Source organism: Phaseolus vulgaris, chromosome 11, assembly GCF_051622355.1.
Source record: "Phaseolus vulgaris cultivar YP4 chromosome 11, ASM5162235v1, whole genome shotgun sequence".
Classification (NCBI taxonomy): Eukaryota; Viridiplantae; Streptophyta; class Magnoliopsida; order Fabales; family Fabaceae; genus Phaseolus; species Phaseolus vulgaris.
This window is the reverse complement of record NC_143508.1, coordinates 1,010,215-1,029,154: the sequence shown is the minus strand read 5'-3', so window position 1 is coordinate 1,029,154 and position 18,940 is coordinate 1,010,215. Positions and strand designations below refer to the sequence as shown.

The following is an 18,940-nucleotide window of genomic DNA, read 5'->3' as shown; positions in this document are numbered from 1 at the left end:
TAATTCAAAAATAAAATTTGCATTATGAATTGTATAATTCAGAATACAAATTTATATTTTGAATTTTAGAGTTCATGAATCCAAAAAATACTTTTCAAAATGGTAAATTAGACATTTCACTTTCACAGAAAGTATGGAGGTGCAGAAAGAAAACACCTTTGCACTGTAGTCCTTTTGTCCATTTGTGACTACAGATAATGAGTTCAGGCGTTTTCTTCTTACGCTGCATAGTTTTTCCTGCACCTCCATAATTTTTTTTAATTCCAAAACTACCATTCAACAAAAAGTGTTAGGTTTATTTTTTCATTTTCAAATTGTATTGTAGATCTTCTGAACTTTAGAATTCAAAATGTAATTTTATATAATTATAAGGATCTTTTGCAGTTAGTGGCATCTCAACTTACATTTGTTGTAAACAGAAAAAGTTCCAAATGTATCATGCTTTCCCAGGCTTTACTTTGTTTATCCATCTATCAACTAAACTCTAAACCGACACCAGTTGTTTAGAATTGAAAGCAGAATCATTATATCAATAGATAAGCTTACAAAGTTTCATTTTTTTTAAACAAATCAAGGAAATTCATTTCAGTTTTTGATTTCTGATTGAGCCATGACACAAAAGAGGTATCAGAGTCTCCATTTTACCACAAATTGCTTGGTCAGATAACCCAAAACCAAGCTACAACAGACCCAGCAGCCAGACCCAAAACTAAGAACAATACACTCACAATCCCTGCAGTCTCTGCATGCTGCAACTTCACAGCCTTAGGAATCAGCATCATCAATACACTGGTCAGGTACCCATTGGTAAGCCCTAACAGGCAAGTTAGTATCGTCACAGGAATCTCACTCCGGAAGAATTGGGGGCCATGCAAGCACGCAAAGAAGAGAGGGAAAAACAGCAATCTTGCTATGCAACTACCTATGGCAACTTTTGCATTCTGTAGGAAGTAAACTGCTGTGAGACTCTTGCCAACCAGATCAAACACATTATAGGCAGTAATTAGGAGAATTGGATACCAATCCTTAAGGACTTCAGAGTGCACATCCTCAGTAATGTAACCAGGGAAAATTGCCAGAGTAACAAGATAAATGAGCACAATGCCAAATCCATACCACTTGATGCTTCCCACAATATCCCATAGAGTTGACCTCCAGACAGCTCCTGTCAGGGGACCATTGTCTTCATTTGCAGAGGCCGCCTCAACCTTAAGTTCATTATAGTACTTCATAACAGGAAGTTTGTGCACCGTGTTGTACAAAACCATGCATATGAACACAGTCACAATTGACACAGAGAAGTATAGATTTGCACTCTTTTGTAGGCCAGCAGCATCTTGTGGGTAAACAGCTTTTGTAATTATCCTCAGGACTGAAACAAGCACTCCTGAAATCAAAAACATCCACAATAAAAAGAGAGAACCATTTATCCACCCAAGTTCGAATATATATCAATAACTTCTTACAAAATATTTGCACACACTCTGTTTTGAGTGTTTCATAATTCTTCAGTGTATGAGCCATTATTACAAGAACATAAATGCTAAGGGAAAGGAGAGACTCGGGACACCACCATGGATACCGTATCACTTTTTGACACAAATACTTATTAAGAAGTGAATTTTAAACCTAATTCTTTATAATTTGAGATTTTATATCACTTATATCCTATAAATTTTTTAATTTTTAGTCTGTGTGATCTTCAACACACCCCTCAATCACGTCAAGAGTTAGAGCTTGTGTATGGAAAAATATATTATAGAGAATCACATAACGGCATAACGACCTATACTAATTGGGATGATAAGCTAAACAAACAAGAGCTAAAATGATTAAGAATGTTCACCCCCAAAAGATAAATCTCCCGAAGAAACCAAGATTCCTACACTACGAACGTGCTTCTAAAATTCACCCAGTTTGAAGAAATATGTGCTACATATCCCTGATGTTAGAGAAGGAAGTTATCAGAGTACATCTAAGAAGAAAATGACCGAAATTAAAAATAGATACCAAATCCCAACTCAAGTACCACATCGTACAAAACACAAAGGATGCATTCATCAAACTGAACAACTCCACGAAAAAAGAACCACTAATAGTAATTAATTAGAGGAATACCAGAACCGGCGGTGCCGGCGATGACAGCCTGCGTGTACCGCTCCGGCAGCTCGCCGGCGGAGCCAACAATGGAGCCCTGGACGAGCGCATCGGCGACGCCGGAGAGGCCGACGGCGACGGAGGTGGCGTAGAACCCCCCGGAGATTCCGACCCTACCCTTGACGTAGAAGGCATCGATTAGGGGAACGACGAGGAGCGAAACGACGAAGAGGGCCAAACCAACGTTGATTCTGAGAAAGGCTCTGGAGGTGTGGCTGTAGAGGATGATGAGGGAGATTCCGACGAGACCGATGAGCATGTAAACGACGGCGAAGATGCGGTCAACGCTGGCGTCGGGGTAGAGATAGGAGAAGTAATCAACGGCTGTGATGAAAGCGTTCCACGGGAGAAGGTAGCCGAATCCCAGGGTGAAATACACCATGTACGCCAAATCCCATTTGTCCTCCGGTACGGTGCTCTTCCTGCTGTTCGAACCGGAGGGAAGGAGAAGAGACGACTCCGTGAAAACCATCTCGTTCCGTTTCTTTCCACTTCCGTCACTGCCAACGGAAAAGTAAAGTGGTTGGTTACTCACGACGCCATTTTCAATTAGATATTTTCTATTCGCATTTAAACCAATTATTGCTTCCTACTTAATATTCAAATTCATTATCACTTCAAATTAAAAACATTATAACTATTGTTTTATCCTTCCATTAACTCACTCAACATGCATGCTTCCTTAATAAGGAATAATATTTAAAACACAAGTAAGATTCTATCTCTTCTTTCACTTTCTTTCCCAACATGTGAAAATCATAATCATCATAATCTTCTCTTCTCTCTTCTCTTTTAGGTTAAAATAGTGGATGCGTGTGAATTTGAAAAAAAAATGTCGATGTTTGAATTTGGATATATTAGAGTGTAATCTTACTTTAGTTCCTTATTTTAAGATAATAAAGAAAATATATTCTTACACATTTTCATACTAAATCTCACATATAAAATAAAATCATCTCTATTTTCAATTACTCTCTACACTCCATTTTTTGTTTTTTCAATTTTGATTCATCCAATATTATTTCTGTATATATCTTACATTTCTATCATTGTGAAAATTGAGTAATAGAAAAAAATGTGGATACACCGACAGAATCGCGTGTGTGTTTCCACTAGTTAAAATGATGTAAATTATCAAAATCTGATTGCAATTCATTACCATTTTAAATTGAAAGCATTAACAAGTATTTTATCCTTCCATTAACTCACTAAACAATGCTAAATTTTAAATTAAAAGCATTATAAGAAGTGGTTTATCCTTCCATTAACTCACCAAACATTCTTATAAAGGAATACTATTTAAAACACTATTTTGTCATTCACCTACTTAGAAGGTGTGAAATGATAATTTTGTCATTTTTCTCATCTTCTTTATTGACATCTTTATTTCTTTCTAAAATTTGGTATTTTAAATTTTAGAGTTTAGAATGTATATTAAATTCTAAAATTTGAAAGATATTTTTAAACTTAGAAAATACATTTTTGAACTTAGAAAATATCTTCCCAATTCTAAAATTTAAAATATAATTTTATATTTCAAATTTTAGAGTTTGTAAATTGTATAAAGTACCCATTCGGAAATGAAGAAAAAGAAACAAACCCTCTTCATCTTTTGAAGGATAGTTTTGGAATTAAAATATTTATGGAGGTGCAGAAAGTAACTATGGAGGTGGAGGCCCAGTCCCCAGCAACCGAAGCCCAATATCATTCATATTATTCTCTATTTACTTGCAAATACCAAATCAAATTATTATAGAACTTTATTTGATGTTCCGGTTCACATAAAATATGTGAATTCAAATAAATCAACAAACACACATGAAAAATCTTTAGATAAAATTTGATGTATTCATGATGAAAGATTGTGGTTACAAGCTACTGAGTGCACTTCACCATCACATACAGGTTTGAAGCTAAGATATCTCTTTAGAACAAGCCACACACGACTCTGTAATCTGGGCTACACTGGATAAGAACAAAGGATCCCTTTCAGAGTCACCAACTCTTTTACCACCAACTATCATCATATTTCACTTCTGAGACATTTAACAGTTGAAGTTATGTATTCATTAATCATGGTAAAATGTTCAACAGATGAAGAAAATAGGAGATTCAGACATTGAACATTCAGATAAATTTATGTGTTCCTACTCTGTGCTTGTTTTTCTGGTTAGTTTTGTTTGCCCTTTCTTCTATCCCTTGCTATACAAATTTGGTTTTGTTTCTAAAGGCATTGTATGAACAGTTAAAATCATTACTGGGTTTGTTTGAAAGATGAAAAAAAATCAATTTTGACTTCCAAAAAGTTTACCCTTTTGTTCTTTTTTCTTCCTTTGTACACAATGATCACAACTTCATTTGGTGGCTGATTATTGTAGAATTCAGTTTCTGGGTATGGAAATTCTCTCGTGTAGATCTGGACCATGCTGTCAAGTAGTGGACTTGCACTGGAAATTTGATGACAAGTGTTTGAATTCACGTCATTCAAGGTTTCCCATTATTGGAGTTTGTTATACCAATGCCATTTCTAGAAGAGGGTCAGTGAGATTTCATGATAATAAGGAGCAGCAAAGAGATTCTGGGTCTGTGACTGTTCATGAAGGGTCCAAAAGAATGAATTGCAGGGCCTATAGTGATAGATATGAGGGCTATGTGATTGGTGGTGAAAAGGGTTTAAGAGATGTTTCAGGGATACAAGAGCCTGCAACTACTAACCTTGTCATTCCAGGTCTGCCAGAAGGGTCAAATGGTGAATGTGGTGCTTCAATAAGCAGTTGCTTTTGGGAATGGAGGCCTAAACTCAACGTTCACTACGATAAGGCAGGGTGTGAGAACGTGGATTCTCCACATGTTCTCTTTCTTCCTGGTTTTGGTGTTGGTTCTTTCCATTATGAAAAGCAGCTGAGAGATTTGGGGCGTGACACAAGAGTATGGGCACTCGATTTTCTAGGCCAAGGATTGTCCTTGCCCTTTGAAGATCCTACAACTCACTGCAATGAGGAAGGTGCTACTTCAAATGGAAATGCTTCTTCATGGGGCTTTGGAGAAGAAACGGAACCATGGGCCACTAACCTTGTATACTCCATCGATTTATGGCAAGATCAAGTTCGATACTTCGTAGAAGAGGTTGGTGACATGCTATTTCATAGCAGCTAGCTGGTTTTTCATCACAGTTAATCAATGTTTACTCAAACCATGTGTTAAAAAATGTAGTGAATTAAAGCTGAAAACACGAAAATATTAGTTTTCTATGGATAAATTATCTGTAAGGCCTTATTCGCAGTGTTGCAGAAATCTCCCGAATACAACACGTATTTCTTGGATAATACTGAGTATTAGCAAGTAAACTCCTTTTGAGCATTGATGAATGAAGCAAATTGGTTTGGTGCAGGTCATTGGTGAACCAGTCTACATTGTGGGCAACTCACTGGGAGGATATGTTGCATTGTATTTTGCAGCACGTAACCCTCATTTAGTGAAAGGTGTCACACTTCTTAATGCAACACCTTTTTGGGGGTTTCTTCCTAATCCTATAAAGAATCCACGCCTAGCAAAAATTTTTCCATGGGCTGGAACATTTCCCCTACCAACAACTGTTAGAAGACTCACAGAGTTGGTGTAAGTAACACTTCATTTTATGTTGCTTCATATGTGTTTTAGGCAGACATTTTTTTCAATGCTGTAGTTATGAACTACTGTGCCACATTTCATCTATGTAACCCTCAGTGGATGTGACTGATATTAGAATAAGAATACCATATAAAAAAAAATTTAGTTAACTTTACAAAATCGACTTATAAAATTATAAGATGATATTTGCTAATACTTACATTGTATATTATGAAATATGTCTGTACTCCAACACATTAGATTGTCATCTGATTAAATAAATGTTTTATTTCCTCTAGGTGGGAGAAAATTAGAGATCCTGCAAGTATTTCTGAGGTACTTAATCAGGTTTATGCAGACCATTCAACGAATGTAGATAGTTTAATTTCACACATTATAGACACCACACAGCATCCTGCAGCAGCAGCAGCTTTTGCTTCAATTATGTGTGCTCCTCAGGCAGAATTATCTTTCAATGAATCCTTATCCAGGTAGACATAACTACTTCTAAAACCTAGTAACTGGTATCAGATTTGTGGTTCCAAAACTTAAGGATTTTCAGTTTATCTGCATTTTAGATGTGGAAGAACCAATGTGCCAATCTGCCTCATGTACGGAAGGGAAGATCCCTGGGTAAAGCCACTTTGGGGAGTGCAAGTAAAAAGGAAGGTGCCTGAAGCTGCATACTATGAAATCAGCCCTGCTGGTCACTGCCCTCATGATGAAGTCCCTGAGGTATGCATCACAATTTCTTGCATGAAAATGGTTGATGCTCAACAGTAATACTGCAAGTATTGTTATGATATGCAGGTCATAAATTTCTTGCTACGTGGGTGGATCAGAAATGTGGAGTCTCAAGGTTCTGTCTCACTGCCACTGCTTGATGATGCAGTGTGTCTGAAAGAAGCTGATGCGTGGGAGTTAGAATTTATGAGAGAAGGTTCAAGAAAATCAGCCATGGTGAGATTCTTGGGTTCTAGAATCTCGATTTTGGACAGAATAAGATCTTACATGGAGAAATCTGGCTCCAAGTTCAGAAATTCACCAGCTGAATCTCAATGACATGAAACATTAATCTCAACTCTAATTTGTATGAAGGAAATAATGTATATTAGTTATTATTGTTTCTTTTTAAATATAAAATTGTAGGTCTTTGTTTATAAATACAAATTATTTTTTAAAAAATGTTAAAAATTAGAAAATATAATTAATTAAAGTTGGAGTTGATAAATGAATAAAGTGAATATTTAATGCGTATTTTTAATAAAAATTGTAATGTTTAATAGTGAATATTTTCCTCAACTCATCTTATTTATCATTTATTTTTTTTCATAAATTTTTCTTCTCCAATATTTAATAATAAAAAAAAAGAAATTCAGAATTTAACACGATTGCAACAGGGTGAGAATTTCAACTCTCGAAAAATCAAATTTTAATTAAAAAATGCACTAGGTAAATTATAATTGCTACGATAAGTTATTGGGGTCTCTAAGAGTGCCAATAAATTGACCCAATTAAAAGAATTACTTCAATTTGATAACTTAATATATTATTATTATAATTATATTTTTTTATATTTTAATATATATTATTATATAGACGTAAAATAGGAGTATTTTGTGTTGTCAAATTATCATTTTTGTTTCAAAAACTATATATTTATTTCAATATTTGTTGTTTGAAATGGCGAGTAGTAACTGCTCCAACGGTACAACGGTAGATTATGAGAACGCTGTCTACCCAATTTCGTTCAATCAAACGCCCTAATCCAAACCCTAAATTATGCAAATCGTCCTCTCCTACAAAATCAGAAATAAAATTCAATGCCAAACCAAAATCAGAGTCAGATTCATGGTGTGTTTATCTCATCCTCTCCACCAACCATCCAATCAAAACCTACGTTGGGATCACAAACAATTTCCCTCACCGGTAACTCAATTTTCCGATGTTCCCAGCTCAATCATTCCTCTCTGTTAACTTCAAATTTCGATTAATTTGTAATCTGATTCTATGGGTGCTGATTTTTTTTATTTTTTTTGTGCTTATGTGTGAAAAGTGTCGTGCTTTTTGTATCCTTGTGTCTTATGTCTTTCCCATTCCAAGGTAAATCACAATGCCTTTGTTCTGTAATGTAAAATTTCATAGGACTTTTTGAACTCCAGTTTGTGAAACTAGTTATGCTACAGGTTAATGAATGCAAAAATCCTTACTTTAATGAGTTCTCATACACCCAATTCAATTTTTGTTCTTTTGATCTAGCTGATTTTGCAATTCTTTTGATTTTACAAAACTGATGTCTGCAATTTACACCCAAGTTAAAGTAATAATAGACGTTTGATTCGTACTTAATTGGTGCAGTTTGAAGCAGCACAACGGGGAACTTAACGGTGGTGCAAAGGCATCCCGTGCTGGAAGGCCTTGGATTTGTGCATGCATCATTTGCGGTTTTACAGACCGAAGTGAGGGTATGTGTCTGATTTTGTGTTCTTTTACTTACCTTTTACATGATTGCTTTTCTGTTGTTATAGATTATTTCGATTTATGTTTTTTTTTTTTGGTAGGTACTATTTGTGACAAGCTGCTAATTACATGATGTAGTTGTATTGTAGTTTCTGTGTCATATGTGAACTCTACCCTTAACTAAGGACCTCATGGTGATTTAGATGCTCTGAACTGAACTTAAAAGTCAGCTGGTTTCTACCTCTATTCAATTGAATCTTTGTTAGGACTAGTAGAAAGTTATAGGAGGGAGCTAGTTGATCAATTTCCCGTTCTTTCATTCATATAACCTTGTGATGGTACTCAAGTTAACTTGATGGCTTAAAAGAAGTCGGATTACTCACCAGTAAGGGCTTTGTTGTCTTTCCTTTGCATCCACCCGACTCATTCTGAGGACTAAATTCAGTTCTCAGGCTGTCCTTGCTGTATTTGTGGATTATCTTATTTGTTACAACTTACAAGCTTTAGAAATTGAATGTCCTGCAGAAAGAGGACCTTCTTTGTGTCCGGAGATGTTGTTTTCATGAAACTACCTTCCATTTCCTTATTCTCCTGTGCACAAATTTCTATCTTGATCAAGTTCCTGACTTTGGGAATAATACCAATTCCTTTACATCTTCAATAATCATAAAGATCCTTTTCAATCAAGTTTGAATTTTTTCGTTTGGAATCAGGTCTCTTCTACTTCATTTTTATTTACTTTCTTTTTTTCTTTTCTTTCATCATTGAGCGAAAAGTACGAAAAAAATCAGATTGATTTTTTGATCAAAAGTACTATGTGAAATCCTCGTTTTTTTTCTCTTTCTCTATCCCTATCTCGTAGATAGAGCGTTTGAATCAATATGGAACTCTTTCTTCTGTATCTGGATGAGGAAATAGATTACTAATTGACAGATAACCCAATAAACTAATTAATTTATGTTATATGTAATAGAATAATTTATTTTTACTGTCAAAAATGGGGTACTTTTTTAGCTGTAGTAATCTGATGTAACTGAGTGCTGAGATGAGAAATAAGATGAAAATTATTTATTGATTTATATTTCTCATTTTTACTGTATTACCCTGTAATCTGTTGTCCTGTTTGATAGCCATTTTCATCCAATGGTGATTGGTAATTTGGGGAATTTTTTTCTGTGCATTTGTAGTACCCTGAAGCCATTCTTGCAACATTATAATCCAGCTATCTTTTACTGAATTGACTGGGATATTGTTTCTAAGCAAGATTGTCTCATCCTGTTATGTTTGATCTGTTAAGGATTTCAGTATTGGCAGCAGTTTCTCATAACTAAGAAGTTTAAGCATTTTTGTTTCGTTTTTGTACATCATTGTAGCTAGTATATTTGAATCAAAATGGAAAGCTATCTCAAGGAGAGCTCCCCGCAAAAATAAAAATGACCATCTCTCCCAACAAAGTGAAGATCCATCATCACCCCTGCTGCAACACAGACAAGCAGCTTTGAAAAAAGTGAAAGATTCACTCCACTGCACTCACTTAGAATTTATTTGGCATTTGGATCCATTGTGATTCAACTGCCAATGTATTGTGTATGTGTTTTAATCAATTGCACAAAGTTCATTTGGATCCATTGTAATTCAACTGCCAATGTATTTAAGAAAAATTTCAGATGCAATTTAAAATTTCTTAAAAATTATAAGATCAAATGAGTAGAGTTTAAATCAAAAGTAAGATCCACTAAATTTTTATGGTTTTTAATAAATTTAATTAATAATAAAAAGAAGGTGTGTTGCTAACATTTTTCTGGTTCAATAAGTCCATTTTTATCAAGGCTTAAAATATTGCCCATAATCACAAAACTAGTACGATACACATTCATTCATATAAATAAATTTGATAGATCTTTTAAGAACGTTTTTTATAAGAATTTTGCATTTCACTTGTTCAGTTAAACCATGCAAAATCACATTCTTGAACCTATCTCTTTAAAAGGATTCACAACAATAAAAATTAAATATATGCATGTGTAGCAAAAAAAATTACTTTTTTAACTAAATATAGCTAAACCAAAAAGTGTTTTAAAAAAAATACCAAATGACTTGTGGTGTAGTAGTGAGCAGGGTTATTGTATATATTCACCATTTTCATTATATTAAAAAATAATACAATTTATAATATATAAAAAAAATTACAATTTTATTGTAGTTAATTTTTACTATTATAGATAATTATTTTAATTTTAAAAAACAATTAGGTTAGTTATATACAAATAAAAAGGGAATCCTTTATTAATGTTGTAGATGAATTATAAATTTATTTATGTTAGTATTTAAGTGAATATTACATAATATATTTGTATTGTTTAAATTTGTGAAGTACGATATAAATATAAGAATGTTTGATAAGCATTAGTGTATGATATGCTTCAAACATGATCCCTCTGCAACTTTTCTTATTTTCAAATATTATTAAACATAGAACCATCTTTTTAATTATAAGATTTGATTCAGTTGATCAGAGAGGTTTACTCTTAACAATAGAAAAAACAAAACACAAGTCTTGCCTAATAAAAATATTAAAATCATGCTTCTAGTTATGATTCCTTCAAACTTAATTAAAAAAATAAAATAAAAAACATTAGTGTTACTCGAATTGCACATCGTGTAAACATTACTCCAAATAGTGTATTCTATAGGATTCGGACATTCTCTATTTGATACTGATACATATACTTTTCAATCTTTTTTTATAAAAAAATAAAATATATTTATATATGATTATATAAAATGATGTTTTTGTATTTTATATAAAAGTAATATGTATCACGTATACACGACATATACATACAATAGTGTGGTTGAAAAGTAGTAATTTTTATCCTGAGATAAAATTAGAAAGTGAAAAAACTGTAACTTATGAAACTAAGCATCATCGTTTAACGATTTTTTTATCATGATGGGTTATTTTTTTTTGTTTTTACTAACATGGGTTCGTTTAAAAAAAATTACAAATTTAGGCAAGTCGTGCCAATTCGGCACGACTTCATATGCAGAAGTCGTTTCAATTAGACACGACTTCTGCCATGTCATACTAAAGTCGTACCAACTTGACACGACTTCTGCCCTGTCATACTGAAGTCGTGCCAACTTGTCACTTCATTCTCCAGACCATCTGTCACTTCATTCTCCAGACCATCAGATTCCTTACACGTATAACTTTTTACCTTCTCCTCCAAGTACTTTTTCCACTCCACTAAATATATTTGGAATTTCGGCATTCACCCCTCTTTTTGCATATAATCCAACATCACTCATGCACTATCAACCCACAATGCTCTCACCAACATCTCATAATGAAGCCAATAACAACGATGATGAACATGTCGTTGATGATCCTACGAAGACTTCGACGACAAATACGAAGATCACATTGTGTCACGTATTCCCATAAATAATTTACTTTTAGTTTAACTTTATAGTTTTATTTTATATCTTGTAATGAATATTACTAATTTGTTTAATTCTAATTAATCTTTTCTCCTTATTACGTGTTCTGTAAAATCATTATTTCTCAAGCTATTTATTTTGCAAATTCACAACAATAATTTTCTATTTATTTTCCAAATACAATAAATTTTCATTTATGTAGTTATTTCCAAATTCAATAACAATTTTCTTCATTTTTTAATTAATCAAATAATCAAGTTATTGTATTACATTACCGTCAAACATGATCCATACACGATTATCCAATTTTTTGTTCCTTAAAACTAACACTCTTAAAAAATTATGTATCAAATTAATTTTTAACATTACATAACCTATTACCTAATATATAAAAAAAATTAAAAAAAAAATTATGATGTGGCAGAAGTCATGCCAACGAATTCTGTATGATAGGACAGAAATCGTGCCTAAATGGGACGACTTCTGCCTATGAAGTCGTACCGAATTGGCACGACTTGCTTAAATTTGTAATTTTGTTTAAACGTATCCATTTTGGTAAAAAAAAAAATTAAAAAAAATCTCTTTTTAACATGTAATGTGTATTAAATAAAAAATAAATAGCAGTAATAAAGATGGTCATAAAAATGATTTGAGAGCTGTAAGAAGGTGGCCCAAGGCGGCGTATTCCTCAAACGCCCTAACATCAACCCGACACCGGATGAACTCCGGCAGGAACAGGGAAAGGCTGGTACCCATCACAAACACCACTGTCAAGGGCCCCGACACAAACCTCGGCAACCGCCACCTGCCGGTTAGCGTCGTCTTCAACGCAATCTCCGCCACCAAGCAGATTCCATGAAGGAGAAAGAAGCACGTCATTCTGAAGGTGGGCTCCAATCTCCCCAAGTAGAACAGTATCAACTCGTGCATCAAACCCGACACCACAAAGGTGCCCATCACCGCCGGCAGTGGGGCCCACCTGGAACCGACAACCTTCGATGCGCCTTTCAGGGTCGGCTCGTACACCGTTGGTCGGAGTATGCTGGTGACCATGAGATTCCATCTCCTCCCCCAGAAGTCTTGCAGTGAGGTTGAGCACAGTGGATCCTTGAACTGCGGCTCCAGCTCTATCCCCAACGTGCTTTTCGCCATTGCTGCAACCACTGCCAAGATTATCTCCAGCATGAAGTAGATGTGGAAACAGTACATGCACATAATCACCTTCGGGTTAATGCTCTCACTGTAGTCATATATCTTCACCAAAACCCCCAAAGCAACGCCCTTTAGGGCATACCCTACAAGTGGGGTACCCCCATTTACGGAAGACAGGTTTTGTTTGGGTTGGCTAGCAGAATTTGGCTTTTTTGAAGAAGGGTGGGTGTCAAAACCGGAACTTTTTGATGGATCTGGATGTGGGGTTTTACCATTTTTAGTTGAAGAATGTTGGGTGTGTGTAGAACCTGGTGCGTTTTGTTGGATCTTGATGGGGAGGCACGCCACGGCCACAAAACGTGGAAGAGAGATGAATTGGCCGGAGGAGAGAGGTCCCTTGTCGAAAGCAAAGAGCAAGAGCTTGAAGTTTGCAAGCCAGCCGAGGAAGAACCCTATGGTGCCAGACAAATGTACAGAAGAAAAGCTTAGAGGAAGCACAATGTATAAGAAGATGATGGGAAGGAGAAGGAGGAGTCGTATTGTTCCTGGAGGAACAACCTTGCGGATCCAATAGCAGTAGCATAAAGAGATGACAACTGGGGGCCACACTTTCATGAGAGTCACAATGTCACCCTCCATACCTGCTCAATCAATCAATGCAAGTATGAAGAAACCAGATCGTGATGTTATCTTCTCCAGAATCCAAACTCTGAAGGCTGAGAGCAATTCTCAACTTTTGAGGCTTCACAAGATTGGAGAATCATCTGTGAGCAAGTGTTGTTAGTTTTGAATCTCAAAGTTTGCTGCATCAATTTATAATGCACATAACATTAAAATTGTAAAATTTAATCTGCATTTATGATTTGCTTTCCTATTCGTTATCAATGGGACCAACTCATATTAATTGGGAATAGTGTTCACTCTTTGGTTTAGATACAGAGTTTAGGAAGCAGCCATTTATGATGGAGATATTATAATTGCAAGCCATTTAGGGAATGTCAATATACCTTGCCCTGTGTAGTACCAACGGATCTTGCAGCAGTGACTTTTGAAAATCAATGAAATTGAATGTCTTTTTCATTCCTTTATTGATGCTCAATCCCCCAACCAAAGCATTAAAATGATGATGATGATGCTCAATCTCCCCAACCAAAACATTAAAATGATGATGATGATGATGTGTTCCTTAATTTTGTTGAGGATTTGGGTGATGATCTAAATAAGAGATGAAAAGCATTGGCTAATATTGGAGGAACAATAGCTGCAGATGGTAAATAGGCCTGTTGTGGAAAAACCAGAACTGTTTGTTTGACTTGGTTGACTTCTTTTCTCAGCCGTTGGATGCATCTACAAAGCTATGGCACAAAGAACATGGCTGGAGAGATTCCAACTCATTTCCCACCTTCAATCAGAAATCCATCATAAAAAATAGAAAAAGGAAAAACAATTATTGAAATTTCATAAAAGGCCTAATAATTATATGAATGTGGAGCTATGAGGCTCGGACACTTCTCTTAAATGGGCGTATCCGTGTTGGACATACGTATTCGTGTCAACACTCGTACGACACTCGTAGGACACTTATCGGTGAAGTGTTCAATTCAAAAAATATTTGTTGAATTTTTTAAAATTCTAACACTGTTCTAACACAATTTTAAAAGGTATAAATACAATAATTTTCTAAAAATTCAAATTTATTGTATTAATTGTTATTATGATTATAAAAATAAGGAACAAATTCTTTTGAACTAGTCATGAAAAATATCTTCCTATTCCCAAAAGAATTCGAAACATACTTTTGAACATAAATATTTATTTTCAATTTATATAATTCAAAATTATATAATATATAGATTCGTGTCATTGTGTCCTACATTTTAGAGATTATACGCATCTCTGTGCCCGTATCCATATCGTGTCAGTGTCTGTATTTGTCTGTATTTGTGCTACATAGGTGCGGAGGAACATGGTATTTTTTATGGCTTAAAATCAGTAGCAAAACTGCTTACAAAAATGACTTTTGTGAATCTGATTCTTTGATGAATCAATTTGATTCTTCCTTAAGCTTCATTCTTAAGCCACTCACTGTGCCATTTGGCTGACTAAGAATGCTACTGAGACTTCATTTGTAAGAGAATTATTGGCTACTGGTTTTTGTTTTCTTCTGCTGATTTTGTTTTTCCTACTTATGAAAAGATACATGCTATTGGGTATAATTTAATATGTTTCACAAATATCTTAAATTATTGATTTTGAAAGTTTTAAATCTTTTCCCCTTTCAGATATGAAAATAGATAATTTAAATAGGTTAAAAATTCATTTTTAGATATTAATTAATGCTTCATACTATCAAATTAATTCTCTTCATATTAAGAATACTGGTTTCCAAAATCTTAACAACACTATTTTCGTATATTAAATTAAAGTGCATTGTCACAATTAATCTCTTTTCTTAAAAAGGAAAACATGTATCATTTTATTTATCAAAAAGAAAATACAAATTAATTATAAGCTATCAACATATCGAGACTAAGAAGAATGAAGCAGAAGATATTTCCTATGAAATTATTTTTCTTTAACCTAGTTTATTATTTTATGCCAATTGCTTCCTGCACCCAACATTTTTTAACATGCACCTCAACATAATTTTAAAATTTCGAAAATGCTCTTTATTCTGAAAATGAAATCTTGAAAGAGATTATTGTATTTCAGAAAAAAAAAATCTATAAACAAAAAATCAAAATCACATTCCAATAAAAAAATTAAGAATTAAAAATAATATTTTCCAAAAAAATAAATCCAGATTATTGTGTTCTGAAAATAAAATTTCAGATATCCCATTTTTTTAAGGGTATTTTCGTCTTTTTCACTGGATTGGGTGCTATGTAATATGGTGCAAAAAGCAATTGCCTGCTTTTATTAAGAGCCTTGTATTTTGGGCCCAATAGATTAAGATTTTGGGCCTTTAAGCCTTTTATCTTGGGCCATGTTAAAGGTTTACATGTCTTCATTGCAAGACTTCAAAACGCGCCACATTTGACTCTTCAAGTTCACGCTGCCATTTGTCGGCTTCTCAATGGAGAGTTTCTTCAGTGAATGATGGATTGCCACGTGTCATCATGTAAATTAAAGAGCAGAAACTGAGTTTAGTATTATATTAACTTTATTTTTATGTAGATACGTTGAATAACATCGACTTTGGTAATTTGTTCAACATTTTTAATTTTTAAAGTCTCAATTTTTTTTAATAATAATTCATCATAACCAAATAAAAAATCATAAAAGTTAAGATCTTATATAGTGATGTTTAATTTTAGTTTTTATATGTATTTTATTAATGTGAATTTGATTATGCTTGATTAGTGATGTTAACTAGTTGAATGGCTAGTACAAGGTTAAAAAATTATTAGGAGGGTCAAATTGATGAGAAAAATACTATTTTTTTTACATAAATAAAATTGATAAATTTCTTAGTCAAATATGACATATTCAAACCTATTAAATTATTATTTTTTATGATTTGAATTGAATAGTATATCATTAAAAAACAATATCCCAATGGAATTGACCTTACAATGGGTTGGACCAAATACCAAAAATCCAATGGACACCTCACCATCTCACCAACCAAAGCCAAAACAATCAAAACAACAAAAATCTAGCAACACTATCATTCCTCTTATAGTCAACAATCATTAGGAACACATACATAACAAATTACTATTGATTTAGATAAGTAATTCAAACATTGGAAACTTTAAATAGTAATATCAACTCATGGTGAAATCTGATTAGGAAGAGGAAACCTTTTATCTTATTGTATAACCAACTAATTTAATATGAAATTTTTTACTTTGACAACTATTCGATAAAATGTATCAATTTATAATTGTAATGTGACAAAATATAATTTTAAAATTGTTTCATCTCTTTACGTGTGGTTCACATCTTACAAAACATTCTTTCTTTTTTCAGTTGTAATTTGATGTAAAATTGTCAACATATCAACACTCGTATCTAATATTTGCATCAAAAGAGTTTGGAAGGTGTGAAAGTTAGAAATAATAATGAAGACTGGCTCGATCTGCATTTTGCAGACTAAACGCGGGGCGGACCAGCTCTCATTGTGAAAGTTAGGGATGACAATGAAGGGTAGCCTGCCCATGTGTTTAGCCTGCAAAATGCGGATCGAATTTGTGACTTTCGTGTAAGGAGTACAAAGTCATTTTACTGACATATCCCATATAAGAGATAATCTCTAAATTGACCCGCATAACCCGCTTACCATTGTTATCTCTTATGGAAGTTAGAGATGGAAGTTAGAGATGGAAGTTAGAAGGTGACTTTCTAATATGGTGAAGGGCAGTTCCACATTTAGCTAGTTGGGTCCAAAACTAAAGTAATTGGGGTGGTTTCATCAACACAAAAGAACAAAACATTTCATTAATTTCTACATAGGAGTAGAAATAGTTTACACAATGCATGTAATTTCCCAACCCAATTTGAGAAATTTAAACTGTTTTTGGTTTATTTGTAAACAACATGTTTGACAAATGAATAATTTTGTCTGAACATGACATTGGGTCTTAAATTATGATTTTGAGTATTTTTCAATATCATGTCACAGAAAAATTAATTATTTTTTTAAGAAACAACTTATTCAGTGCTATTAAGTTATGAATTTCATATTAAAATATACTAGTCACTAAAAGTGTTCCAAACAAGTTAGGTCATTAAATTAAAGAAAACGCTGTCTAAATAAATAAGTAAATAAAAACGTTTGAAAATAACGTAACGTGATCATTAATTATTAATTAAACTTTTTACGTTATGAGCGAAAATAAATAAAAACTCAGTAAATTGTATATCTTATTCTATTTAGGTTAAATAATAAATATTTTTTTATGTTAATGTAAAATTGATTTTTATTTTTAGTCTAAATTTTAAATTTTTAAAATATATGAAAACCATTCGAATGAAATTATTAGCAATTTCTTTACATTTTAAACGATTTTTTAATGTAAATTAAAATATTAACTATTTCATACTAACTTATTATTAAATGGATCTTATAATATTATAATAACCATTTTTTATTATATATAAAAATACTGTTAAAATTTATAATAATTTTTTATTATACATACTTTAAAAAATTATTATTTTTAACATAAACCAAAAGTTAGTTTTAAATTTATAATAAAAAGACCAAAAATATATTTAATATTTATTCTATTGTATTAGGTGACAAACTAAATTAACTTGTCAAAGAAGGAAAAAAAAAGAAAAATGAGATGAAAAGTTGAAGTACATGACATGTGAACCCAACCCGTGAATATTCTTAATTGGCATGACCCAATTTAAGGGCACACCAAACCTTCATAAACAAACAACAATACAAACACCAGAATCATCTTCTTTCCTTTCTCTGCACTTTCCAGAAAACAAACGTGAGAATTACGTTAATTTTGTATAACATTTTACTTTATAAAAAAACTATATGATAAAATAAATAAAGCCATTATGATAAAAAATATTAATCTATCAAAAAAATGGACCTTTAGATTCTCGTAAGGAGTGTTACGAGACTCAGACACTTCTCTTAAATAATGTATTCGTGTTGGACACACATATCATACCCGATACTCGTACGATACTTGTAGAAAACGTATTGATAAAATGTCAAATTAAAAAAATATTTATTGCATTTTTGACAATTCTAACATAATTTTTTAAAAAATACATTAATTTTATAGAAACTCAAACTATATAATTTTTTATCATAATTTTAAAAGTAAAAAATAAATATTTTTTGAACCAACTATGAAAAACATTTTTTTCTAAAAATAAATAAATTAAAAGATACTTGTGCACATAAATCTTTATTGTTAATTTATATATCATAATTATATAACATATAGATTTGTATTCCCATATCATACCATTTAAAAATTATATGTATTTTCGTATCATATCTGTATCTGTATATATATCTATGTCTATATCTATGTTCGTATTCACGTTCATGTATTTATCTGTATCTCTATATTCGTGTTCATATTTACCTTATATCGTATCTGTATCCGTATTGTATAAATAGAAGAAGTGGGTCCCTACT

General features: G+C 32.8%; 4 protein-coding genes across 5 annotated transcripts; 2 read left to right on the top strand and 2 right to left on the bottom strand.

The window, feature by feature from the left end:
• Nucleotides 1-502: 502 nt before the first annotated feature.
• On the bottom strand, nt 503-2,912 carry ENT1 (equilibrative nucleotide transporter 1). The gene is made up of 2 exons (XM_068622972.2): nt 2,119-2,912; nt 503-1,387 (listed from the first exon to the last, which is right to left on the bottom strand). Exons 1-2 carry the CDS (start codon nt 2,627-2,629, stop codon nt 660-662), a joined length of 1,239 nt encoding a protein of 412 aa, XP_068479073.2. The 5' UTR covers nt 2,630-2,912; the 3' UTR covers nt 503-659.
• Nucleotides 2,913-3,967: 1,055 nt separating this feature from the next.
• Nucleotides 3,968-6,930, top strand: LOC137819345 (pheophytinase, chloroplastic). 2 transcript variants are annotated; one of them, XM_068623159.2, is made up of 6 exons: nt 3,968-4,326; nt 4,536-5,283; nt 5,549-5,775; nt 6,066-6,257; nt 6,345-6,501; nt 6,577-6,930. In XM_068623159.2, the coding sequence occupies exons 2-6, from the start codon at nt 4,552-4,554 to the stop codon at nt 6,826-6,828; spliced, it is 1,560 nt and encodes a 519-aa protein (XP_068479260.2). In that variant the 5' UTR covers nt 3,968-4,326; nt 4,536-4,551; the 3' UTR covers nt 6,829-6,930. The 2 variants fall into 2 exon arrangements, 1 of the variants encoding a protein (XP_068479260.2); XR_016517132.1 differs by having other exon boundaries at nt 3,972-4,326; nt 6,329-6,501.
• Nucleotides 6,931-7,448: 518 nt separating this feature from the next.
• Nucleotides 7,449-9,893, top strand: LOC137830654 (Excinuclease ABC, C subunit, N-terminal). The gene is made up of 3 exons (XM_068638117.2): nt 7,449-7,695; nt 8,125-8,231; nt 9,600-9,893. Exons 1-3 carry the CDS (start codon nt 7,490-7,492, stop codon nt 9,791-9,793), a joined length of 507 nt encoding a protein of 168 aa, XP_068494218.2. The 5' UTR covers nt 7,449-7,489; the 3' UTR covers nt 9,794-9,893.
• Nucleotides 9,894-12,026: 2,133 nt separating this feature from the next.
• Nucleotides 12,027-14,141, bottom strand: ASAT1 (acyl-CoA sterol acyl transferase 1). The gene is made up of 2 exons (XM_068636315.2): nt 13,830-14,141; nt 12,027-13,586 (listed from the first exon to the last, which is right to left on the bottom strand). The coding sequence occupies exon 2, from the start codon at nt 13,459-13,461 to the stop codon at nt 12,307-12,309; it is 1,155 nt and encodes a 384-aa protein (XP_068492416.2). The 5' UTR covers nt 13,462-13,586; nt 13,830-14,141; the 3' UTR covers nt 12,027-12,306.
• Between the last annotated feature and the right edge of the window lie 4,799 nt (nt 14,142-18,940).

Bases quoted from the DNA above. Each gene is read 5' to 3' on its own strand.
- ENT1 (XM_068622972.2), bottom strand. From the start codon at position 2,629: ATGGTTTTCACGGAGTCGTCTCTTCTCCTTCCCTCCGGTTCGAACAGC. The intron at 1,388-2,118 runs GTATTCCTCTAA...TTTTGATTTCAG, and splicing joins CGCCGGCACCGCCGGTTCTG to GAGTGCTTGTTTCAGTCCTG.
- LOC137819345 (XM_068623159.2), top strand. From the start codon at position 4,552: ATGGAAATTCTCTCGTGTAGATCTGGACCATGCTGTCAAGTAGTGGAC. The intron at 5,776-6,065 runs GTAAGTAACACT...TATTTCCTCTAG, and splicing joins AGAAGACTCACAGAGTTGGT to GTGGGAGAAAATTAGAGATC. The intron at 6,258-6,344 runs GTAGACATAACT...TCTGCATTTTAG, and splicing joins TTCAATGAATCCTTATCCAG to ATGTGGAAGAACCAATGTGC.
- LOC137830654 (XM_068638117.2), top strand. From the start codon at position 7,490: ATGAGAACGCTGTCTACCCAATTTCGTTCAATCAAACGCCCTAATCCA. The intron at 7,696-8,124 runs GTAACTCAATTT...TAATTGGTGCAG, and splicing joins ACAAACAATTTCCCTCACCG to TTTGAAGCAGCACAACGGGG. The intron at 8,232-9,599 runs GTATGTGTCTGA...ACATCATTGTAG, and splicing joins TTTTACAGACCGAAGTGAGG to CTAGTATATTTGAATCAAAA.
- ASAT1 (XM_068636315.2), bottom strand. From the start codon at position 13,461: ATGGAGGGTGACATTGTGACTCTCATGAAAGTGTGGCCCCCAGTTGTC.